The sequence below is a fragment of the Micrasema longulum genome, unplaced genomic scaffold, assembly GCF_059751315.1.
Source record: "Micrasema longulum isolate JH-2025_06_02 unplaced genomic scaffold, ASM5975131v1 h1tg001166l, whole genome shotgun sequence".
NCBI lineage: Eukaryota > Metazoa > Arthropoda > Insecta > Trichoptera > Brachycentridae > Micrasema > Micrasema longulum.
Window position 1 is genome coordinate 77,399 of NW_028278353.1, and position 27,962 is coordinate 105,360.

The window sequence follows — 27,962 nt, forward strand, 5'->3', positions numbered from 1 at the left end:
TGCCCATCATCTTTGTGAACTAAATCCTTTACTATTGAATTTTAATTAGATACAACTTTTAAAATCACATTTTTGCTCATTATTCTTAGATTCTTAGATTACATTTAGATATACAATCCGCACCACAACTCACGCGCATACGTTATTTAGCAACTGTTTTTTTAAAATAAAATAGTCACGGAAAAAGCATTAGGATACCCAAGTTATCCATCTGTGTCTTCCATATCTATGACGAGTATTAATAATGACTACACGTACACTTGAAAACGCGTGAATGTTTATATATATATTCTGTCTCTATTCTCTATGGGTAGGCTGTCTCGGAAGACAAGGTCTTCCGCTGCGTGTAGTATGACGTCATTCATTACGGAGTGCATTAAACTCCGAGGTTCAGAGCGGCATGCGGCACCAATAAAGAAGTTGCCCACTTTATAGCCTTAAGTATTAATTGTTGCTTTTATAATTCTTGATGCACAAAATGTAGGCCGGGCCTTGGGACGCACCGATGCGGAGCGAGCTGACACGGTCCTGTAGTCAGTTGGCGAAAGTCATATTTCATATTTATATTCACAGAAAGTCGTCCGTCCATCCATCTGTCATACATGAATGACCCACTTTACAGGTGTAAGAATGATTTTGGATATGTGAATTATGCAGGTACCGAGCGCCACACTGGATTTGTTCCCCATCACTGCCTCCAGTAATAACACACTACTGATTATACATTCACCGCGCTTTGAATTCTTTTCTACGTTCGTGCCATGTATTCAGAAAATGGGATGTTATTTTTGTGATAATTAATATGATGCGTATCTTTCACGAAATAACTATAATAATTTAATAGTTAAAGCGCTTCCATCTACCACACATCCCTACATTGGCACTGGGTTGATTATTATTTCAATTTTTTGCCGAGTAGGCTCTTTTAAAGGTTTATTCAGCGGTGATTTTTATTTTTAAATACACAGATGATAAATAAATTACAACAGGGATGGAGAATACCTTAAATAAGGAATAGGGAAGTCAAGGCATTTACAGGGCTTATGACCTATCTTTGGCTGGTTTAAGAGGCCACTTTACACACTGTGTAACATTCACCATTTTGCCTATGTTTGAACATCCATATTTCTTCAATTCTTCCATTTGTTGATTTTAGTGAAGTTAAAGAGCTGAAACCTTTATAGTTGCCTAGTATGTGAAATAATTCAGCCAGATGAATCTCTTCACAACAATAAAGGTTTCAGCTCTTTAACTTCACTAAAATCAACAAATGGAAGAATCAAAGAAATATGAATGTTCAAACATAGGCAAAATGGTGAATGTTACACAGTGTGTAAAGTGGCCACTTAAACCAGCCAAAGACAGGTCATAAGCCCTGTAAATGCCTTGACTTCCATATTCCCTTAATTAAGGTATTCTCCATCCCTGTTGTAATTTGTTAATCTTAATGACCCCCGAGGGGGTGAAATCCAGTCTTTTGTCTACGAACATTTGGACAAACTCAAATATTGTAACACAGATGATACTTGATGATTTCAATAAAAATAACAATAATGTATAAAAAACTTCATGAAGAAACTTTTTTTTTATATTAAGTCCGATTTTCCTTGTTGAGTATTACAATCACTTGAATTATTATTCGCAAAACGTTGTGTGCATAGTAAATACCCATATGCAACTTAAAAGCTTACATAAAAGTTAGTACCTAGTCAGCATGAAACATAAGAACGTAATCGTGTAAAAGGCATGCTTTGAAGATGTAATCAAAATGCTTGTTTTTTCCAGATGCATTTTTTGTTAAGCTCGATTAAGCAATGTCAAAGGAAAACAACAAACGAACGCATCAAAAAATATTTTTAATAATTTTGTCCGCTGTAGTAGAGATATGGGATGAATTCGCGCCCTTGGGCGAGCGGTAGTAATGTGCTAGCGAAGGGTGTTTTCTTTATGAAATAGTTGAAATTGCGTGCACGTAGAGAGTAGGAACTTGAACGGGAAGGAAATTTTAGGGTGACCGACGCCGTATTGCTCCGGGAGACCCTTTGGATCAATAACTGCGTTTGCTTCCAGATCAGATAGAGGAAACTTCGTATTCTAAACGACGGAAATTTTCATTTGACACGTCATTAGTTTTTCAAGTGTGTATCTAACATTTATATAAAAAACAACGATGTGCTGATTTATTTTAGAAATGTTTTAAAAATATTCAGTTTGAAAGAATTTCTTTATTTAAATTTATTGTACACTGACGATATTTATTTTATTTTATTTTCTTTTATTCAGGAAACATACAGTACAGTTACAAAGTTTAATATTTTACACAATTGGACTTAATTCTAATGGACCAGTGAAGTTTCCATATTAAAAAGCAATTAAATCTAATGTTAATTATGAAAGTATAAAAAAGAGAAGGAAAAAGAAAACATAAATGAAAGTTGTTTAAAAATTTAAATTTAAGTGAAAAAAAAAATATTTTAAGGTTTGTAGTTTGTAGTGAGTATTTACAAATGGAAATAATATTAAAAATGAAGAAAACTTGTAAGAGTAATTAAGAATTAAGAATGGAAATAAAGAATGAAAAACATACTCAGATGTAAAAATAAAATAAAATAGTAATAACATTTTTTTTTTTTTTTTTTTTTAATATGTATATTTCACGTATTTCTCATGATGAAATATTTCGGATTCTAGAACCTCTTATTTCTCGTTGAATCTCGAACGCCTCGCTTTAAAATGGTTTGTTTTTTCCAAAGTAAAAAAAAAATATCGAAAAATAAGCAGCTACAAATTTGCAAGAATTTTTAGTGTAAAAAAATAATAATAGAATACATAGCCTTATGCAACGTGAACACTACTAAATAACGTAATAAGAGAGGTATATCCAAGTTAGACCATTCTAATGCTTCTAATCAAACATATTTGATTGCGACATCCATTTCCGTTGGAATTAATTTAAAACATCGACTTTTGTCTGACTCAACGCAAAGGATTTTGCGGTTTGGGTGTTTTCAGTGGTTTACCATTTCGATCCAATACAAAAGATTCGATTGCGTATGTTTATATAAAAATCAATGTTTCAATAAATGTTTAATTTATTTGATTATTAAGGCCCCTATCATCTTGAATCTGGTTGATTTAAATTTATTTTGAAATGACGCATAATAGGTGTTAAAAAATACGAATTCGATAAAGCTTCTGTTTGCTTTTAATTAATGGAAAATAAATTATAAATCTTATTAAAACAAGGCCTTCAAAAATATGATCTTAAGGAAGAAATATTATTTGAGGTTTTTATAGTTTGTTGTTTTTATTTTTCTTATTAAATTTGACTAAAAAAAAAATAACGATTTTGTAAAATGTATGTCAGTTTAAAAATAAACCTAAAAGGCCGTTTACACGTAAACAATTTAACATAGTTTTGTCCCAAGACTCCCGAAGAAAAGAAAATTTGTCCCGAGACCATTGCTACCGAAATAGACTTGAAATAGATGATTACTTCTACCACCGCGCGCATCCGCATTGTTTCGTGTGAATATGCACGGGCAGGACCTTGTGACAATTGCGATTCGCTCGCGTGAACGTGTCGCTCCCGCACATTTTTTCTGCTGAAAACGTAGGCAGAATTTCAAAAATATGTATATTTAGTTAGTTCTTTAACAGTTCCAATACATCTTGGGATAAAATGAATAGTATATTTCGTGAATCCGCCATCACAGACGCCGTCGTGTATTTATTTTCGCAACCCTCACGTATGAACTGCGGCCGAATTTTCGTATTGTCCCAGCGCTCTGTCCTACGCGGTCGAGTCTGTTTACGGAGCTGGGACAAGACAATATTGCCATATCTATTGTATTGTCCACATGTAAACAATCCTTTACGCAGAATGAATTACCGCGTGTCGCGTCGCCGCGCCGACTTCTTTATACAATTTCATATAGCAATAAATAAAACATTAAGTGCTAAAAAGGCATTTTTCTGAGGGTCTTGTTCGTATGTTCACTGTACAATACTATATTTTATTCATTATGTATGTTCATTATTATATTTTGTACCTTTTACAATATTTTTATATAACTTTTTTCTTTTCTTATTCTTTAAATTTAAATTTATCTTATTAATATTTACTTTATTTTTATTACTGTATATAAATATGTGTATTTTTATTTTATTTGCAACTTCTAAGTGCCTAACATTTCTTAATTGTTAAATCGCTTTTATTTTGATACCGATAATGTACTTAAACAATAGCTTACACCACAGTGGAAAATTTATTTTGACTGTTTTCACAATTTTCGTTTATATATATTCTTATTTTTTGTAAACAATATATGTAAAAACTGACGTTTTTTCCCAAATAAAAATAAATAAATAAAAATTATATACGCCCAGAGGGTTTTTACATGACAGGTACAAAATTCCAAATCAAACGTTTCATTACAAAAGTAAATATGTAGGTATAATAAATATGTGTATATATTTTTTTTTAAAGTATCAAATTCCATTATGCTTTATAGATATACATAAATAAAGATAATCTTTTACATAAAAATAGGTAGGTTCGTAATGAAATATTTCCAAAAATTAAGATAGTTTTAGACATAAAAAATAATTAAACAGGTACAAAAAGTCAGTGGTTTTTACAGCATTCGAATAATGTGAGTTATTTTGATTTTATTTTATAAAAATAATTCTGTCTACCAGACACCACAACAAAGGTAGACTGTAATCTTATATATTTAATAATGTATACTACCTATACAAAAATCACACTTTCAACACTGAAATTTCCACTTAAAATTCAATATGCCGCTTGACAGGTACTCGCCAAATACATATATTTTTGAACTCTACCTTCCCTTCCTTATCCTCTCTTCATGTACCCACGTTCTAATGCCACCCCCATTTACTACAAATATTTCTTCTTCTTATTCTTCCTGGCTGTATGTCCAATTGACTTGGGGTCAGCCCTCCTAGTATTCAGTCTACGTCGGACTAGGAGATTTGTTGTTAGGTTTGTTTTTACGGCCGGTCGCCACCTGACGCCAAGATAGTAACCCCTCTCGCTAACTACAAATATTTCTGATTCTTTTAAAAAGGAAATAATTTACATAATACAACAATGCACCATCTAATTTTGTAGTCTACGTAAGCATTTTTATGAAAAATTAATGCGTCTTAAATTCCAGTGTAAACAATTAATTCATTGCTAATTCCATTTGAATTATTTTTCATCTAGGTACACGACTGACTGAAAAATATGATGACGTTTTTCACTTCTGTTATTGGGCATCGTAATGTGCTATCTGAATTAGTCGCATCACATATATGTTTTAATTAATTTTATTTTCGTACCGTTAAGACTTTAAAATTAACGCATCGTTTTATAAACGACAAACAGAAAAATCATCACGCCGTTTCCCCGTAGGAGTAGGCAGAGAGGATGGGACGCCACATCACTCTGTCTTTGCATACATACCTCGTTTCTTCTACATTTATACATTTTCTCATTCATGCGCGCCGATATTCCGACTTTAGGCACTTCTATCTTTAAGTATTTGTTGGATTTGGTCATGTAATTTTTTCTTGGTCTTCTTTGTTTTTTGCATCCATTAACATTCGCATCGTAAATCTTTCTAGCCGTTGTTTCTCCTGTCCATTCGCTCAATATGTCCAACCAACGCATCACTCCTTTCTTGATTTTGTCGATAGTGTTTGTTTCAGCCTTACGTAATGCACGGATCTCGAAATTTGTGCATTAATCGTACATAGTTTTACCACACATTCGCCAAAAACGTTTCATTTCGACGGTATTCAGCTTTGTTTTTCTAATTTTACGATAGTCGACATTAGGACTTTTTACAAATGTAGACAGGTAATGGCACCTGCTCTTTATTATTAGCAAGTTTCTCCATACATTATTAAATTCTGTATTCTGTTTCGGTTACACTCTGCAGTATCAAAACAATATTTTTCCTTGACTCGACAAGTTCATAAAACATTTTAATACGAAACAAACAAACCACGTTTTGCGGTTTTCTTCTCGTTATTTATGGCCACTAAATGTAAAAATCGTAAAAATTCAAACAGATGACGCCATTGAGTTGTCTAGGGGGTCGTTCTTTAAATATTTTTTTACACTTAGGTCTTTTACCTGAACCCAGCCATTACGGCATAAATAATATTAAAATAGATTTTAAAAAACATGCACTGGAATACAATAAAATACTTAATATGTACTCGTATGTTAAAGCTGTAGTAAAAGTAAATTTATTTTAATTTGAAACATTGGAGAAACGTAGAACGGAGATAAACCTTATATGCATTTTCAAAATACTTAATGCTTCAAGTGACGTCCCACCTCTTTTGCAATCAATTTATTTTTTATGTTCCCAACTTTGGTACCAGAAGTCAAAATTTGCTATTTATCAAATCTTCTAAGAGCAACTCTTGTTTTTATGCCCCAATGTCTATAATGTGTAGATTAGTCGATTCGTCGCACAACTTGGAAATCTTTGGGATAGATCTTACCACCTTTAGTAGATCTCTTCGCATTAACACAGTTTGGAATGAATATGGATTAGCATGGCTTATCTTGTTTGTCGTTCATTTTCTTATTCTTCTTCGTCGTTTGCTCTTGGCAGAGCAGTCGTGGTCGCATTGGCAGGAGAGAAGCACGTCGTTACACTCCACCTCCATCCGCTTCTATCCTCAGCGCTTCTGGAGGCCTCCTAAAGAGGGACACCAGTCGCTTCTGTCACCGAGTCTGTCCATCTGGTAGGACTTCTTCCGCAAGATCGAGTTCCCTCTATTCGTCTTTGTACCAAACAATTTTCCATATTGTCTCTTCGTCTCGTAACGTGGCCGAAGTTCCTGAGAACGCGGATTTGTACAGTTAAAGAAGGACGCTGTTCAATACCAAGTTCTCGGATTATCCAGACGTTTATATTATAGGCACCGTGATGCAATTGGTTAGACGGCCAACCGTAAACTGGCGTCGAGGGTTCGATTCCCGCCAGTTGCAAGAAAAAATCCAAGAATTTTTTTTCTTAGTTGTGGTGTATTTTTCATTACCTTCTTCCATATCGCCTCTATCCTACATGCTGACAAGCCTCTTATTCCTTTAAAAAATATAAATATTTTTTACTGCCCTTGTTTGTCTTTGCTACATAGTTTTATGCTAGTTTTGTTCAATTTCTTGTGCATATGTTTCTTTATATAAATTTTGTTATTGGCTTGGGCAGCATATACAGAGTGTTTTTTAAACCCTGTCACATCCGAAACTACGATGATCAGTATGGGCAAGAAGTCATATTAGCATATTAAAAAAAAAAAATAAAACAAAGAAAATTAAAAAATATATATATTAAACAAAACAAATGGTTGCTTACCTCTGCAGGGGAGAGCGCGGCCACGCATTTTTGGCGTATCAGTACTCACGTACTTGTTTCTCCCTCGCAGAAGTCAGAAACCATTTGCTTTTTCTGATATGAATTTTTTTAAAATTGTATTTGTTCTAAAAATTTCTTTTTATCTGCCAATATTCCTTCTTGCTCATACTGATCATCGTGGTTTCGGATGTGACAGTGTTTAATGAACACCTTGTATAAATAATATAAAAAATATCTTAGCGTTCTTATAATTTACTCGAATATTTCAATTTTGGTGGCCATTTTTAACGTGTTGTAAATAACAATTAGAAAATGGAAATGAAGTTGAGGTAGAGTGGGGTTCGACCCTCGGACCTCTGATCCGCGAGTCCGCAACACTAGCCACGGGACCACAACCCGATCAAACCCGAAATAAAATAGCCGAGTCGTATCAAAGCCAGAAGAAATTCTATGTTGCAAAAAAGTCATTACGTATTTATATGGACCAATCTTCTGTCTTGCCTTTAAAATCTAATATACATAATCACTTGCGCTACTAAACTTTCTTGCCTGACAAATATTAAAATTGTTTTATTTAGTAAAAATAGCATAATAAACGGCGATAATTTCCATTAAACCAGATAACGTGGTAAAATCATGCAAATACGTGGTAATGGGCTATTGTGCGCGTTGTATTTATTGTCATGGTCGCCAGATCATCTGAATTATACCGTTTTTACACCGAACAAATGAATTCCACACATTCCGCCTATTTACATACAACTGGCTACATTCTCCTCGCTTTTACCGTCATGTGCACAGAAAACAGTTAGTACGCTTCCGTCATGTTATTCCATACTTATTTATAGATCCCCGAACTACATAATTATCATTAATTTGTAGTGGTGCCAAATTTTAAGTTTTCCACTTTGAGTTCATTTGTTTCTCGTTACACCGCCTCCTGCCGATGTCGATGGTGCGACGGTATGTTACAAAAAGACGCGATGAATACATTAAAACGATGAAAAAATAGTAACCGAAATTGACAATATTTTAGAGAAGGAAATATGAAGTCTAGGCATTTACATTGGCTGGTTTAAGTGGCCACTTACATATTGTGTAACATGTTTGAACATCCGTATTTATTCCATTCTTCCATTTGTTGATTTTAGTTTAATAAAAAAGCTGAAAGCTTTATTCTTGTGAAGAGATTAATTTGGTCAAATTATTTCACATACAAGGCAACGCCGATTCAATATTTTTTATACTTCTTCTTGAACTAGTTCATTTAGTTATAATAAGTTGAGTTTGTAAACAATTTACAGGATTTCAGCCCCTAAGGAGTTATTAAGATGAACGAATAATAATGGAAATGGTTTTATTTACAAAAATTTGGACAAACTTAAAATATTGTAACATTAACATGAAAAAAAATAAGCAATCATTTGTTAAATCACTGAAATAAATAACCGTCAAGTAACACATTTTCAGTTTCAGGTAACTAATGTAACCGCAAAAAAATTAACTATCTCGATTGTTTGTAGCAGAAACTAAGGTTTAGCAAAAATTTTTTGCCAACAAACTCTGTGGTATCATAACTCCATTTCTGTTTTTTTAATTTGTTTTATAATTTAAAACGATTTTTTTCCTTTAAATAAAAAATATTTTGGAATATACCTAAATAATAATTTATCTAATTACATAATGTCGTTAATTTCTTCATACGAATAAAATGTGTCCAAATTTGTGAATATATTTTTTAAATAATGTTACTAAATTATACAAAATAAGTAGTTAAAATGTTTTAAAAATACTGCTGAGATAACCAAATTTAGAAATAAGTAATGAAGAGATGTGAAATGATGGATTTTTTTTCCAAATGCTCCGGATTTATGATACTGTAAAACATTTTAATAATAAAGCCAATAAAAACATCTTATATAATAATTGAAAGACGATATCTAGATGTAATAGTTGATGATGTATACCAAATATGCACAAGAAATATATAATTTATTGAAGATAAAAGATAGACAAATAAATTATTAGACATTAATCAATTTTTCGAATTCAAGTTTCAAGGATTTATCAGAAATTTGAATGAAAGCCACGTTTCAATGAATGTTGTTGGTTTCTTTATTAGATATCCAATAAAGGATATATTGACTGTGGGAGTTTGAGCACAGGGACGCCGATCAATCATAGTATACACAGAATGCAATTAAATTAGTTCCAAGCACGAATTCGCCATATTACCTATATTTGATTATCACACTTTATATGGAATATGCTTTTTGCGTCATAACAAAAAAGAAACGAATAGCTGCCACCTAAGACACGATGCATACATACATACATAAATCCAGTATCAAAATTCAAAGGTACTTACACATTGAAATTTTAAAATTACGCCCTTGAGCGTCGTTGTTAGATGCTTGAACATTCCTTTTTTTATCAATATTTTGAGTATTTCCAAAGGTTAGTGGACGTGGCTGGATTTTTCTCCCCTGAGAGTAATCAAGATTGAAATTTATTGCAACAGAGAGTGAAAATATTTTTGAAAAGGGAATATGCAATTCTAGGCATTTAAAGGGCTTATGATCTGTCATCCGCGGGTTTTGACTGGAAACCAGAAACCATAGTTAAAAACAAAACATGTCTCCAGATCTTCTGATCATTATTAGATCAAATTTAGGAACGAAGGAACGATTTTAACCACTTCCAATTTGATGTTCTAAAATTTGCACCAATGATTTTTTCAACTGTATTTTTATAAAGACGCAAAAAATATTTAACCATTTATCCTTAATTTATGGGTTTAATGCTGATCAATAGTGGTAATTTTAACCCGTGGCGATTTATTTATATATTAATAATATATTTTTCTATGATAATACATCGTATTTTATGCATTCCACGCTCAAATTTGAGTGATGGTTTCAACATCTTTAGAATGTCATTAATAACAGCAGCCTTAAATATTCGAGTTGTGTTAGTGAGATTTTATCTCATGGGTTTGTAAAAATTCAATAAAAATCTATCTCATTTTTCATATTGTTGTGTGTAATTAATATTTATATATTTTTTTAAATGCACAACTGGTATTTATTTGTGTTTACCGGTATATTGACCCACTTTACAGTGATGAATTTTTTTATTAAAAAAGAGATTGATTGAATCAAAACCGTTTGATACAAAAAGTAATTCAGTTGAAATGTAATTAATAAAAAAAAAAATATTTTTTAAACGTTTATTTATAACATATACTTGTTTTTATTTATCAGGTAGGTATGGAGTTTAATACTTATTTTTATTTCACTTTCTTGGGACTAGTTGCGCAGAAAAATTTTAATTAAAAAAGTATATGTAAGTTTATGGGGCTTATGACCTGTCATTGACTGGTCTAAGTGATTACTTTACACGATGTTTAACATTGACCCTTCAAGAACGAGTATGTTTGTCTTTTTTTAAACTAAAAAAATCGCCATTCATTCCACACGCTATTTATGCCATTGCGTCACGCTACATACTAAATATTATATCTTAAACTGCTGGAAACTTACTATTAAACTATCTTTAATTATATATTACTATCTTATTACTAAACTATTTTTAAACTATCTTAAACTGCTGCTAAATATTATATCTTAAAGGGCTGAAATATAATAAACGCAGCCATATTTACTTAAATACAGGAGAAGTGAAAATAGTGTTTCGCGACAGTGTCCACTGTGACCATAGGTCATGCTCGTATTTAAAGATTTAACCGTTCTGCCTATGTTTGAACATTCGTATTTCCTCAACTCTTCTATGTGTTGACTTTTTCCAAGTAAGAGAGCTGAAACCTTTTTTTTATGTGTGTCAAGTAAACCAGCCAATGACAAATTATAATCCTTGTGAACGCCTAGACTTCCATATTCCCTTTTCAAAAATGCTTTCCTTCCGTTGCAATTAATATAAATAAGATAAAATTAGTATTTCGCTTATTTTTACCAAAATGCAACTGACTATGACTAAAAATTGGACGTCCGTTTAAGGAAACACAATATTTCTAACGCAAAGGGCCTAAAATCACAACTGACGGTTGAATGGAATAAATTGTCGTTAAATACTGCGAAAAAGTTGCATCTTCTATTCCTTGAAAACTCGGGTGTGTGGTGTGTTGCAAAATAAAAGATATGCTCGATAAAGTATCAACCTTTTTGTTGTTTCGTGGATATTTTGTCTTTAAATTGGTGATATCGCTAAATATCTATCTGTACGAATATCAGTGTGAGGTGAAATTTCGCATAAGTGCGTGTTTCGTATTTTCTCGTGAATCGTTTGTTGACATTTATAGGTGGAATTAATTTCCAGGGATGTAAAATCAACATATAGGACGAATAAAATATAATAGTTTTACAGATATTCAACACAAATATCCGAATTCGCGCTTTTCCGAATATCACGTGAGTCCCTGTATAAATGTTTTGATAACCGATTTGGAAGCCCTGTATGTTTGTATGTTATTTATCCCCACTCTTTATCTAATCCTAGTAAAAAGTATGCATAAGGTTGGCTCTGTCTGTCAATAATGAGGGTAATCAGTGTCAATGAAAGTAAGCTATGGTCGCCACCACCATACATATCGTAATTTATCTTTTCAAGGGTAATTTGCGTCCGATTCGATAAAAGCTTATTCACTTCCATTATAGCTTCAATAAAATTGTACATTTGAATATGGATGCATGCGATAAATCGTACATTTAATTAAAATAAATTTCAACTTTTATTGTTGCTAGCGTGTTGTAGAAATTATTACCAATAAATAAGGAGTTTTCAATGATTTATCTTGTCTGAATGATATTTATGATTCTCTCGTAGCCGTTTTCACTTTCGTTTATAACAGGGCTGTCCAAACCAGATACGATCCCGGGCCAATCCAAATAACTTAATTGATTTGATGGCCGCAGAAACAAAAACTTTAACTTTTTGAAGAAAAAAATAAAAATACAAGGAAGTCATTGTTAAAATAAAATAAAATTTAATAGTACTTCATTAATTTATATTTTACAATAATGTCAATGAATATTATGAATATTAGTTGTTGTCAGACGCAGTGCTTGTTTGAGTGACTTATCTGACAGTGAAGACCTATATTTAGATTTTTTAAATCATTGTTAAATACGCACTTTCACAGACATAGGTGATGCCGATCGTCGATCCAATCGCAGTTCTGGAATTCCCCTAATAGTAGTGACAGAAAACCATTTTTTGTCATATGAATAAACACTTGATCAATTTATTTGGGATGCCATAAAAATAAAATAAGTAAATTTTTTAAAAGGAAATTTTCTGTATTTTCGGTAGATCATATACACGTCGCGGGCCGTGCTTTGGAAAGCCCTGGTTTATAACATATTAAGACGTTAAAATAAGCGTGAAATAGCATTTTAATTTTTTTATTTAAAATTAATTTACAAATCATTACGTCATCAACATCATTCCATGTCCGCCCCCTAGTTAGAGTATATGGTATCCACAAAGAGTCACCAAGTATCTCTGTCAGCAGCCAGCTGCTGTCCATCCTCCCAAGTCAGGTTCGCGTCCCGCAGTTCTAACATGAATTGTCGGCGAACTGTCAGCAGCGGACGTCTGGGATGTCGAGAACTTGATCCCTTGTAAAGCAGAAAAGCGTGCTTAAAGGCTCTCAGGAGGCAACCGAAGTATATGGCCCGGCCAACCGTATCGCCTCCGCTTTATGACAGTTGTCGCCGGAGTTTGTTGTGTCCGTTCTCTTTTTCTTCTTTTCTCACAAAGTCAAACCTCAGTCCTTGTCGCACCTGGATCACGCACGACAAGGTATGGTCTAAGGTCTCTGCTGTACCTTGCTTGTAGTGAGTACAACAGGCTACCGGAGTCCTATAGAACGTCAAAAAATGACTGTATTCATTTAAAAAAATACTACTTGAGGTAAGTGGAAGGTGAAATTTAGTTTTAAGTTCTTCTTTTTCCTCGGATATTTCTTTCTTACAATATGTAAATATTTAATTTTTATTTTTATTATGGATTGTTTAAATTTCTTTGTATTATATATTTGCTTGCTATCTTATTTCAGTTTTTATGTACATATTATTACTTGTTACTATATTATTATTATTACTATACCTTTATGTAAATATTATTCTCTCCCAGGAGTAACAACAAACCCAAATGAGTTTGTTGTTACTCCTGGGAGTACAAAAAAAATTGTATGATTTAATAAATAAAAAAAATAATTTAAAAAAACCACCGCATACCCAATATTCTTCTAAGACATTATTATCTAAACTTAGTATTTTTCTGTTTTCGGCCCTAGTGAGGCGCCACTATTTGCATCCGTAGAGAAGAACAGGTCCTTTGCAGGCGGCATTTGGTTTTCACTGAAAATATATCTGAACTTCAGACAGCCCTAATGCTACTGAAAGTGGAGCCTGCTATTTCTAACCGCACTCCCTGCTATTTTTAAAGCTCCCATTTTCCGTAAAATGTACTCCCTATGTTAAGGATTTTTCCACCACAACAAGACAGGATGTCCAATTGCGGTGGTGAATCGCAAAACAGAACACCCAGGTTTGAGAAAAACCCATTTATTTTTTGCATTTTCACCGGGAATTGAATCCGGAACCTTCCGTGCGCTAGTCAATAGCCAATTTCATGTTGACCCTGTCTTGACCTGAAAGTAAAAACCAATAAATATACAGGAGAATAAATTAAACAACACTGATTTATGCCGTTTAAAAATGTTGACGTAGCACGTTTTTCTGTGTTTCTTTTGTTTTTCCTATTTCGGGACGGGTGGGTTTGTCTGGTTGCGAATCATAACACACAGTACGCACGCGTACAAATAGTATTGCGTACCTGGTATCGCACATATACATATGTAGATGCTTGGTACACTCCCCTTCTTGCTACACACTACGGTCATTCGGTTCCCAATGGTGCCGTAAAAGTGTACAATTAACCTGAGATCAATTGCCTGCCTCTTTCCCCCAGAGGTCTACGTAAACAAGAGGTTGGGGTTACTCAACACCGCGCCGCAGAATTTTAGGAAGTTATATTTTCTTATATTATTTTTTAATGAAACATATATACATATGTTTAGATCATTTATAAAACGCCATTTTTGTGAAAATCACCTCAAGGGCGCTTTACAATAAATAAATATCCCAGCACGTCTTGCAGCTACAGAGCGCATGGACGGTCGGGATTCTAGGTCCTCGTCTCTAATTATGATATATAACAATAATTATGATATACAGGGTGTTCATTAAACCCTGTCACATCAGAAACCACGATTATCAGTAGGAGCAAGAAGACATATTGGCACATTAAAATATTTTTTTAGAACTAATAAAATTTAAAAAAAGAAAATACTGAACAAAGCAAATGGTTGGTTACTTCTGCAGGGGAGAAACGAGGGGGAAGGGGGGAGTCTGACACTGCGCCGCGCTCCCCTCACTTCTCCCCTGCAGAAGTAAGCAACCATTTGTTTTTGTAAATATTTTAATTAAAAAATTTTCTTCTTTCTAAATATTTTTTTTAATACGCTAATATGTCTTCTTGCCCATACTGATCATCGTGGTTTCCGATGTGATAGGGTTTAAAGAACACCCTGTATATGAGCTAGATTAAAGCACGTCTTGTAGCTACAGAGCGCATGGACAGTAAGAAATCTAGCCCCTATTTACATTTTACTTTACCATTTCTCATGAATGTTTTGTACGATCGACAAGTTTAAATTTATTTCTGCCTGTTAGCCTCGTGGTGTAGTGGTCAGCGCGTTTGCCTACCACGCAAGAGGTCTCGGGTTCGATTCCCGACATGGTTGATACGAAATATTTATTTAAAAGGGTGTTTTTACACTATAATATTTCATAGTCCCTAAACTAGTACCTGAAGCGTTAGACTGATCATTTTACCTTCACATTACAAAAATGATCAAGGTACGCTGCGATTGGTGTACCAATGCAGTGCCCTATGCTCCATTGGGTGCAGAAAGGGAATGATGACAAAATAAATGCATTTTGGCGGGCTTATTGCTATGTAGAAGTAATATCTTCCAACCGTGTCTTCAATCAATATTAGTTCGACAAAAGTAATGATTATACCACTTAATTATTTGTTGTCAATGTGATGAATCTTTTTTTAATGATTATCAATCCGGAAAATATAATGATGTTTATTAATCGTTTAAAATTTACATTTTTTCTTATTAGTGTGTACTAATGTAAAGATATTGCAATAATATCTTTGCCGAAGTATTTTTATTTAAATTGTAGTTTTTTTTTAGTTGTAAAAATATTTAAATAAACGTAATTTCCTCACCAGATTAAAACAAATTTTATATAGTATGTACATTTCACTCTAGTTATGATTTTTTTTTTCTAATCAGATAATCTGCTGGATGGTTGGTTGGTCAATAGAAATGCGTGGATGTTTCGCCTGACTTTGGGCTATGTTACATCATTTTTTATTTTGCATTTAATCATAAATCAAAAAACGTTGATTGCCTATTATTTTCTTTTTGTTCTTAAAAGCGGAGGAGCATTATTGTATGTTACCAAATATTTATTTCAAACGAGTGGAGGCGTAAAAAAAAAAATAAAAAAAAAAAATATTTATTTTACTATTGATTTCGAAACGTATTCGCCTTGGAAGTCCGAATTGCGTCCAAATGTATGACGTCACGACCTAAGGGAATAGGGAGCTGTATCGCGATAATTTGTGTCGGAGGAGGGCGGAAAATACAACGTAACAAAACAAATCATAACTAAGTGACAAATTCTTTGAGTATTATTTTTTAACAAATATTTCAGTTTTTGTGCAAAAACTATGGTGAAGGTATAGTGGATTCTACATTCTGGTTTAATTGGTGTCCTGGCGAAGAGACGGGTACGTCTCGAAACCGGTAGACATATAAAAGTCAGTAAGTGGTTATGTACAAATATTGAATAACATTTAGTAAATATAAATGTTTTTTAATTATTTTTTTAAGGGAATAACCCGCTAAGCTTTTATTTTAGAGGCTTGTCCGCAGTGCCCGCGGGTGGGAAGTAGAGGATTTGGAAGGAATTTATGAAATTTGCACCAAAACACCCAGACCTTTTAATTTAATTGTATTGTTTTTCACGGGTCTAACGCGTGAATTTGAATACTGTGTATATATCCGGGGCCTTACTTATAAACCTGGTATAAAGTTATGCCTAGGCAAAGTGGCCGAAATTTCTACCTCTGTAGTTATAAACTATAAAACCAATGTCGTTTTTCTTTTCGTGTCTTGTGGGTTGACTAGATAACATATTTTCACAATATTTTCTATGGATAACTAGTAGTGATTCACGACGCTTTTATAATATTCACACTAAAAGCTATAAATTTTCATTGAATAAACAATGACTGTGATATTAGAATAATTCAGCTACTTTGATTGTAGCGTATTTCGACGATGCGGAAAATTATAAAATCAGTTGAACTCGATTGCGTCAGAAAATGTAGGAAGTTGCAGCATACTCAGGAAGCGGGTACTTTAATAGATTGAAAATACAGGCTCAGGTGAGAGTTATATTGGGGATTTGTAACGATTTCATTCGGAGTTGCATGGATATATGTATAGATACAGTAATACATTAATACATACACGTCTGCATATATGAAATATGGTGGGTTAACAAACGGTATCTCGCAATGCGAAGCATAGTTTGCAAAAGATGATATTTTTGCTCATTTAGTTATATCTATATACACAGTTATAACTTTTGAAATATATAGATTTTTCGTTCGCACTTTTTTATATTAATTTTTTTATTTGTTTATTTTTCCATACATATATTATTTACATAGAAATATAATTACAAAAATACACTTTAGAAAAATACATCATAAAATTCATCCATAACATGAATTGGAAAAAATGCCCACAAAGACTACAGCGTCTGAGCGTGGGCCATTCCTTTTTTAATTATTAAAAAGTTTAAAGCATATATATGTATATGGTATGACATAAATATGAAAAGAAAAGAAAAGAAAAATAAAAGAAAAACCAAATTAACAAATGCTGATATTACGAAAGTATGATTTATTTGCAGTGTGCATTTTTTTTTTTTTAAAGAATTTGTCTATCGGCTCCTTGTATGCTAATCCAAGACCTCAAACCTACTTTAAACTGTACCAGTGATTTAATGTTTTGTAGTTCCTTGGTTAGAAGATTGAAGGATCTTAATAACGCATCGGGTAATACTTTTTTTTGGACTTTATGAGAAAAGGAAATTCATAATAAAATATTGCCAATTTATAATGAAAGCAGTGTAGTAATGTCGACAGTAAAATGCGACTATATTTTCATTAGATTGGGAATTACGGATTGGTATTTATAATCATTAATTTTAAATCAATTTTTAAATTATAACAACGCATGGACGTGTTTTGTTATAATTTCATTTGGTAAAACGTGTCATAATCGAAACTTATACAATTCATATCGATATTGAGTTTTTCATTAGTATCTATTGGATTTTTTCGATCGACATCTATGGGATACGACGTTTATGTTATCAATATAGTAAAATTGATTTGATCAGCATGATAATTGATTATAATCAATAACTTCACCTTAGTCATTTAAAGTTCGCTTCTTTGTAAACGCCACCTATGCAATTTTGCATGAAAACTATGGTTTTTGTGAAAAAACGCTTACGGGTTTCAATATATTTTGTAACCGCTAGACTTTTATATGGATAGGTATATACAATAGTAAATATATTGATGATACGTTATTTTCTTGTCCCGTGCTGATATCATTTCCAATTCTGTCGACAATTTAGTCGAGATATTGTTAGAACTTGAATACTTTTTGGCACTGAATTTCAAGAACAGAGGTCGTTGCTTGCATTGAAGTGGGACCTAGACAGTAAACTAAGAATGTAAAAATCGCAGATCAAAGTTCTGTCTATCTTCACGAGTCATTGTTGAGTATGAATAACAAAATAACATGTCTCACCTCTATAACAATAGTGACAATAAACAAAAGCGGTAAAAAAAAAATTCGGTTAGCAAGTAGATTCTTCTTCTTCTTTTCCACATCCAAGTGGAGCATGCGGACATCACCGGACGTCTCCAGGGCCCGTATTTCAATGGAAAATTTACAGCTATTTGTAATTTTTATAAAAAATAGTTTTTTTTAACACGTGCATCAAAGTATCACCGACGAAGATACTTCAAATTTTCTTTCAAACATTTTCGTACAATAAATTAGATTTTAATTTATACATTTGTAATACGGGCCCTGATCGTATCCCCGTAGAGATTTGTTAATCTCTTGCCTATCTGAAATATTACGTTTGTTTTTTAGAAAGTTTCAAAATCCTCGACCTGCCCTGTCAATACTATTTTTTACTTCATTTTTTCAATTGTGCTATTTTGAAAAAAACAGCCTTTTGAAATGGCTAAATCGTATAATTTCCTTATTTTTATGATACTGCAGCCTTAAAGGTGGCTAAAGAAAGTGCAATAATTCGTCATGATCGTAAAAGAACGACGGATGTGCGACGGAATCATGAAAATATTTTATGTTGTGGGAGAAATAGTTAGAAACAGTGGGAGGGGGTAAAGGGAGCGGCGTGAGTTTAATAGGTGATCATTACAATGGAGCATCGTAGAACGGGCAACATAAAATATTTTCGTAACCTAATCATGTCGTTTTGATTTTATATTTTTGTGTAACAACTATGGTGAAGGTGATAGTGTGTTTAGCATGTTGGTTTGATTGGTGTCCTGACGAAGAGACGGATTCGCCTCGAAACCGGTAGACAGAGATAAGTGGGTAAGCGGTTTTATACAAATATTTAAAAACATTTAATAAATATCCAGTCATTATTTGCTTACAATGTTTATAATTTGTTATATGGCTTTTAATTCTCGTCATTTTTAAATAAATAAAACGGCATGCTATCATAGATAGGTATAAGGTACTTAAATCATTATAGTTCGATGCATGAGGCACACTGATCGTCAGATCGTTGAAGTATTTAAATGATTAATATATTTATAACAACCTGTAACAATTTTATTTGAATGTTGCAGACATTTCTAGGGAAGTGCGCTCGATTGTACATTATTTTTTCAATCTATCGGCGACCTGTCACGCTTCATTAGAAATGATGACGATGTGATGAAGTCATTTGAAGGAGGGTAATTGGGAGTATTTTTACATTTCAGTTTATTTCCAGACCTAATTGCAGCCAATTTGTACAATGTACTCGTAACTGCGATAAGGTTTCCGAGAAATCCCTTTGTACGATAATTCTCAGAATTGTGGATGATACCAACATTTTTTTGTACTCTAATTTATCCGATTAGAATTTTAATTCAATTTAAATTTTTCCCCATTCCCCCTATTCCCTTAAGTCAGTAGCGAAATTCAGTTTGTTATAAAATCAGACAATTTATATGTGTTTGACCATTTTTATAAATTCTTATCGTCGCAATCATTCCGTAGCGTTTCAGCGATCATTTGAAATACAGTAGGGCCTCGACAATCCGGACAGGCAAAAACAGGACCTTGGAGGATTACCAAGACGTCCGGATTGTGGTCTGCAATGATTTAATGGTAATAAAACGTATATGTTTAACTTTAAAAATTTCTTTAATTACCATCAAAACAAAAACTCGGAAATAATAACAATAGTGGATGATAAACATGTAGGAAAGCTGCGCGTTTGAAATGATTTAGATGGTTGAGTAGTTGTCTTAACTTTTTCGAGCCTGAATGTGAGAAAAATCCGCGATTTCCTGATGAGGGTAGGCACCAGGAATTCCCCAGCTAAAATGATATAAATACGAAAAAAAAAATGAAAACTTACTAAACATAAGTTTATATAATATTCCTAATGAGTTTTTGTAAAAAACTCATTTAGGGACATGCAGATAACGATATTTATTTACAGACGTTTTTTATATTTTAAACTGTAACATTATTTACAAAAGCAGAATAAAAATTATGATACACTACAAATGAAAAGGGTATGAAAAAGTTTTAAAAATTACAAAATAAACATAATACAAGGTATGGAAATAAATTCAAAATGATATATACATTATACAATCTGGGAAAGAAAATTTAAAAAGTACAAAAAGTTTAAAAATTACATGTATGTATACATACCAGCTGAACGAGTACGAGAGTGCAAATGTTAAAAAATTACAAGAAAAAATGCATTGGTTCTTCTATTAAAACATAGCAACGATAATTTGTAATACTCATATACACGATAATTAGGCTCACGCTTCAAGAGTGCAGGGACTAAAATGTTACAGTAAAAAAATACACCTATTAAATGAGTAGTTATTATCGATCTTCCCGGGAATCCAACCCGAGACATCATAGATGGTGGGCAAACCCACGCTTTAAAATACTGTACATTTTCCTGTATATATTTTTACGTCAGAAAAAATACTTTTTCTACTGTAATATTCACTCACCATCACAAAAAGATACATTCAGAATCCGCAGCCTAGGAAACCTAACCATGCAATACTAAATAAATTGTACAAAATTAGGTGTAAAATATTTGAACATTTTTGTTCGTAAAAATTTCTTTCAAAAACCTACGCGTGACTAATTTATTTGGTTAGCTGAGAATTTGTATTGGAAGAAATTTCGGGTAATTAATACACCGGTGCTTATTATAAAATGCAAGTTACTTTAGCGCAATGCACCTGAGTATACCGACATAAAAAAGGCGGTTATGAATAATTTCATTACATACTAATAACGTAATTTTAGAATATGTTCCTCCTTATAGACACGCTAAAACTTAGCTACAAAATAAAAAAGTAATTACAAAGCCGCGTGAAAACTAATCAGTATTTGTTATGCTGTATTAATTGCCGTATAGAATTGTTCGAATATTTTTTCCTTTTATTTGTTAAAAAGAATATGTGTTTTTAAAATATTAAATGATAAAGGAAAATCGAGGATTCTATATTCCCCAATATTCCTTCATCTCGGTTAAGATATCTTTTTTAAATGTGTTTTCTATGTCTCTGTTGGGACATTTGTCTCCTTCATAATAATCAAGAACTTTGATCTTTCCCTTTTCTATACTTTTCTTTAGTTTACTTTATGGGCCCCGATTACAATGGGAAGTTAACAGAGTTATCTTCGACTGACTATGAAGAAAACTCGATATTTGTGTACGAAAATGAGTATATTTGCATTAACATTTAAAGTATCTTCATTGGTAACCTATAATTGAACTTGTTTAAAGGAAAAAAATGTGTGCATATTCTGCTTTTCATACAGAAAACTTAATTTTACTTTGTAGGTAAAATTGAAGATAAATGTTAACTTCCCATTGTACTCGAGGCCCTGGTTACGTATTCTGATGGGAAGTTAATATGTATTTTCTATTTTATCTACAAAGCAAAAAATGTTTTTTTTTGTATGAAAAATATAATATAATTTCTTTTTTTTTTCTAAACATATTCAATTACCGGTTATCGACGAAGTACTTTAAATTTTTATACAAAAATACGCATTTTCATACATAAATATCGATATAAATTTATACCATCTCAGTATATACCGATGAAGATTACCGTTCATAATCGCGGCCCTGGTCACATTTAGGATATTTTGCATTGGAACAGTACGCGTAGTTTAATATTTCGTTTTTAAATTTATTTCAACAGAGAGGGAAAACATTTTTGAGAAGGGAATATGGAAGTCTAGGCATTAACCGGGCTTATGGCCTGTCATCGGCTGGTTTAAGTGGCCACTTTACACACTGTAACATTCACCATTCTGCCCATGTTTTAACATCCACATTTCCTCAACTCTTCTATCCGTTGACTTTTGTGAAGTAAAAGAGCCGTAACCTTTATCATGTGGGTGAGATTCATCCTGCTGAACCAAATCACCTACTAGGCAACGCCTGAAAACAATTTTCCAATTTTTATATTTCTTCTTTTACCAGGTAGTAATTCAACAATGTTTGATTATGTCCAAATGCTTGCAGACTGGCTGGATTTCCTCCCTAGGGAGTTGTTCATATTTAAATTTATTTCAACAGAGAGGGAAAACATTTTTGAGAAGGGAATATGGAAGTCTAGGCATTTACAGGGCTTATGACCTGTCATTGGCTGGTTTAAGTGGCCACTTTACACACTGTGTAACATTCACCATTCTGCCCATGTTTGAACATCCACATTTCCTCAACTCTTCTATCTGTTGACTTTTGTGAAGTAAAAGAGCTGAAACCACAGGTCATAAGCCCTGTAAATGCCTAGTCTTCCATATTCCCTTCTCAATTTTTTTTCCCTCTCTGTGTATAAATTTAAATATGAACAACTCTCTAGGGAGGAAATCCAGCCAGTCTGCAAGCATTTGGACATAATCAAACATTGTTAATATTTTGTTGTTTATTTAAAAACTGCCCGACATGCAGATTCGCTACAAGTTTAGACGATATTTCTACAAGGCGACTTACAATAAATTAAATCTTTTGGCCTCTCGATGATATTTCTTATTTGTTATTTCAGCATCCAGCATGTCGCTTATGCGCGCCGCCGTGGCCAGCGTGCACGTCGCGCTGCGCGCCGGACTGGACAACGAGCGCGCGTGCCGCCTGCCGGCGCCGCCGTCCGCCCCGAGCGCCGTGGTCGCCGCCAGCCGCAACGGGCGACGGTGCATGGAGGACCGTCACGTGATCATCGATGACTTCGACAGGATTTTCGGTGTCCAGGTAATAAGTCATTCTACTTAATCTATTAAAGCAAAACGTGCCGACACGGAAAATTTCTTTCTGATACTGAATTTTTTTTTAAAACACATTCAGTTTTGGGGTGCGGAAAACGGGACTACGAGACCTCAACTTTGTCGATTTTAGCTATGCATAATCAGTTCGACGTGCAGTTCTCTTTCGCACAGTCTTTAGGGAAGCATCTGCTAGAGAGTGACAGAAAGACTATATTCAAACACCTATTCATCAAATCGCTCATCCATCGCATATATATATATATTTTTTTTAATAAAAAATAAATATTAGCCTTCTTATAATTTACCCAAATTTAACAATCAAATGCCAGAAAGCATAAAAAATTAAATAAATGTAAATATATTTAAAATTAAATGTAAATATATTTTAAATTAAATGTAAATATTTGTTTAATTAAGTGTAAAAAGTATATATGTGAAAAATATTAGGTAATATATAGTGTAAATAGTGAATATAATTAATGAAAATGTACATATGAAACAGTGAATATTATAAATTAGGATATTAAGTGTATAATAGTGATAAATAATGTTAGAATAAGTATAGATGTAAATATTGTGTTGTAAATATATATTAGACTATGTTAATCATAGAACTAAATAAAATTAATTAAAAAAATATATATATACCAATTTTGGCGGCCATTTTCAACGAGTTGTAAATAACTCACTATTAGAAAATGGAAACCAAGTTGGGGTAGAATGGGGTTCGAACCTCGGACCTCTGATCCGCGAGTCCGCAACGCTAGCCACGGGACCACAACCTGATTCAAATCTCAAATACATCTCCTTAAGAAAACTAAAACTACTTGATTGTAATAAAATAACTAAGGAAATACATAATGTGGATAGTAATGCATTTATTAACAGGTACCTACACAATATAAAGCGAGCTATTTTTTAAAAAATATCCTACTTTTCAAAAAATCTCCCACTACACTGTTTATGTGTACAGTTATTTTTCTTATAAAAATTATTTTGCATATAGTTACATGTTACATAAGAGTTTAAGCTTAGGTTTAGGAAGTCTATAAAGTTACATTGAACTAGTACGATATATCGTCGTTGCGCCTGCAAAATCTAAGTAGCATATACAAAAAATTAAGGAGATAGTTTAAACAATGTACCTTTTGATGGTGGATTTTTTTAAAACTAATTTTACTATTGATAACAAAAGGAAAAATATGTAATTTTTTGAACAAAAATATTATGAACAAATATTTAAGTTTATTTTGTCAGAACGAAGTTATGTAACATAATAACCCAGAAAAACTTTTTGTGCATCTGAACAACCATGAAAATCGTTTTTATTTTTTTAAATTATTTCATTTTAAAAGTACACATGAATAAAAATAAAGATACATAAAAAAGGAACACAAATAAATACATAAACCTCACCATGCTACTATTTGTGGCTTGTTAGTGAAGTTTACCTATGTAAAAATTAATCCCACTTAAAAATAAATATCTTTACATAAACAACAGTCAAAACAAGGAGCAGTAATTAGACGGTATCGGCTTAATTAAAAAAAGAAAAAAATAATGAGAAAAACAAATATGTCATTAAAAAAAATATATACATATAAATCAAATAATAATTTTTAGAACATTAATATAAAAACTCTTGATTAAGAAGCCTATTTCTAATTTCCAATCTAAGAAGTTTAAAGAAGTTGTGTTTGTAATCTTAATGAGAAATTTAAAATATTAAAAAAAATAAAAATCTATTTTAGATTTTGCAGGCAAAATGTAATGATTGTAAGTAAAAAACGTTTTTTTATTTTTTTAATACATATTGTTTATGCAAATTATGTTTATATTTTTAGGATGAGCATCTCACAAGTTTCTATGCTGTTTACGATGGGCACTGTGGTGCTTTAGCCGCCTCATATTCAGCGGCTCACCTTCACCTCAACTTTGTGAACAGCGATCACTACAAGACCAATCCACAAGCTGCCATGCGAGAAGCTTTCTTGAAGACAGATAACAATTTTTCAAATAAGGAATCTAGCGGGGTAAATATTTTCTCTCACTAAACACTAAATGATAAAACTGACTTTAGTCATACTACCCTGCCTTCGGAGGCACATTAATAATTTAAATGTTTATTTGCTACAAGAACTTTTTTAACAATGTATTACTTTTTTTTACCATTTAAATACATGTTTTATGCAAATATTTATATGTTTATAAAAGTTTGCCTAGCTGGGTAAAATCTGTTTAAAGGCAGACATTTTTTATGCAGGAATAAATTACTGACCAAATAAGACCAATACAAACTGATAATGTATATTTTTTTAGAAATATTTGTGCTCTTGTTTTTTAATCCTTTTGCACTCAAAAAATATTAATATAAATATAATTAGGTATGCAAAAACAATAAGTTAGCAAGCAGAAACATGGATCTATTAATCAATGCTTATGACAGTAAATAAACATTTTATCTTATACATTGTTTGCATTAGATTGATAAGATATACTTAAAGATTTTTTTATATTATTATTTTTAAACATTTTAAATCCTGCTTGTTTTAAATTTTTCAGTTCTTACTAAAATTAAAAACTTTTATGACTGATTCAATGCGAATTCTTACAATGTAATATACACTTATCTTTACATTTTTATTTTTTTAGGGCACCACAGCAGTAGTCTGTTATTTGAAAAACAATAACTTGTTAGTGGGTTGGGCTGGCGACAGTCAAGCACTTCTAGTTGGTGATGGTTCTCTTATCCAACTAGTAAACACTCACAAACCATCTAGAGAAGTATGTTTAAAATTTAATTTACCCAAACTCTATTACATTGTCTTATGATTGAAAAGTGCTTTAGTTGCATACGAAATTAAATATTTAGTTTAGCCTCAAACCTGACATGTGTAGATTTCATATTATTCTAGACTACCACCATTTCAATGTAGTTTCTGCTGTTTTTGTTGATACATACGAAACATAGATGGCAATAATTGATCGTATTTAAAAGAAGAAAAAAAACTTTATCTAAATTAATAATATTCAGGAAATTCTCGTACAGTGGAATCCGCTTATTGTGACTACTATGGAACCCGTAATTTTTGATAACAATAACCTGTTGATAACATGAAGCATTGTTTAAAAAAAAAGTAATACTTATAAATCTTTATTTTCACACATACCAATATATCTTATTTCAATTTTTTTTAAATTAGTGTTTATAATTTTAAAATTCATTTATAGTTTTTTCCCCTCTTATTGTAGTTAATCAACTCCTGAATGAAGTCGTCGTTTGTAGAAAGTTTTGAACAATATCATCGTTTTGTAGAAATACCTAAAAAATTTCACCTCTTCATTTTTGTATTATTTTTAGTGATAACAATACGCGAAGTTTAATCACAATATGCGGATTATGTTTCTTTAAAATATACGGGGCCTTACTTATTAAACTAGTATAAAGTTACACCTAGATCTAGTGGTAGAATAAGGATTGGAATTCCACCATAAGAAGAATGATATTTCCATCAGTATCCTCCCACTTTGCCTAGGCATAACTTCATACCATGTTTATGAGTAAGGCCCATGGTTTTAGGACTGCCTGATTGTGATAATAATAGCAAAATTGAAAACATTATCCGTGATTAGAATATCTGGATTACACTGTAATACCTTCTAATTTTTGCCTGTTCGTCCAAATTGCGAAAATCGTGAAATTGTGAAAATCACAAATACATATTCTATTAATTAAGTCCATTGAAAAACAGAGTTGCAATTTATTCTGACCACAGGTCATGTACCATATTAATTTATTATGTGTCTCAGAATAAAATGCTATAATAATTTTTAAATTTACATAATTTCCGATGTTTTAAATTTGATTGATTTAAAATGTTTTTATCACTTGGGCCATGCTTGTATTAAAGTTTTTTTATTTTCTGGATTAGGATGAACACAACCGCATTAAGAAACTTGGCGGTCAGGTGACATACGATGGAATATATAGAGTTAACGGAGTTTTAGCAGTTTCCCGAGCTATCGGTGAGTAATTCATAATATTTGTATTTGTCTATCCATGAATACTATTGTATAAAGGTTTTTTCTGTATAGTTGACGGTCAACACTAATATGAGTATCTCTTCTTTTTTAATATTATGAATTGGTCAATTTCTGTAGTACATTGGCGTTACATGTTTTCACTACCAATGTCTTTTAGACTGGCAGCTATAGGCACCATTTCCTAAATGAGCCATATGACTTTATTTATTTAATTTTTATTTATTAAAAGAAAACAGCAGCCATTGTAACAAAAAGTACAATATTTAGAAATAAACCAAAATTTTAGGACAATTAAACTTTTCTATGTATCATAAGTAAATACAATGCAAAAAAGGTGTGGCCGTGAAAAGCCATCCGTATAATCTCACCTGAAAGAAATAAAATTAAGCAATGATAATGAAAAAGAACATAATAAGTTTTTTTTTTGGAAGACAAAAAATATTTTTGTCAGTGGATGCACACGGAGTAAGCAATCAGCCTTCCTTCCTTCAAACAAAAGAAAATAAATATAATATAATATTAAAGTAGACAAAAAAATTAAACATGTGAAACCTTTTTAAATACGTACAGTTAGATTAAATTATAATTATTATTTGCAATTAAGGTTCAAGCACTTTCTTTACAGTTGTTTAGAGTAAGGAAATATATATCGATTTCAGACAAAAAGTTGTTATAGTAATTTTAGATTCTGGGAAAAGATGCATTTTTATTGTTATTTGTGCTTGAAATACCAACATGAAACAATTATTGCAGCCGAGTTGTACGTTGAGGGATAA

At 32.2% G+C, this 27,962-nt stretch overlaps 1 protein-coding gene across 2 annotated transcripts in view; it reads left to right on the forward strand.

Annotated features, from left to right (window-relative positions):
• Positions 1–27,962, forward strand: part of LOC148276672 (uncharacterized) — a 266,966-nt gene that overhangs the window by 26,243 nt on the left and 212,761 nt on the right. For both annotated transcript variants that reach the window (XM_088233953.1, XM_088233954.1), the window contains exons 4-7: positions 22,926–23,128; positions 24,987–25,175; positions 25,795–25,926; positions 27,075–27,168. In XM_088233953.1, coding sequence (XP_088090079.1) covers positions 22,926–23,128; positions 24,987–25,175; positions 25,795–25,926; positions 27,075–27,168 — 618 coding nt within the window. The remainder of the gene's footprint in view (positions 1–22,925; positions 23,129–24,986; positions 25,176–25,794; positions 25,927–27,074; positions 27,169–27,962) is intronic.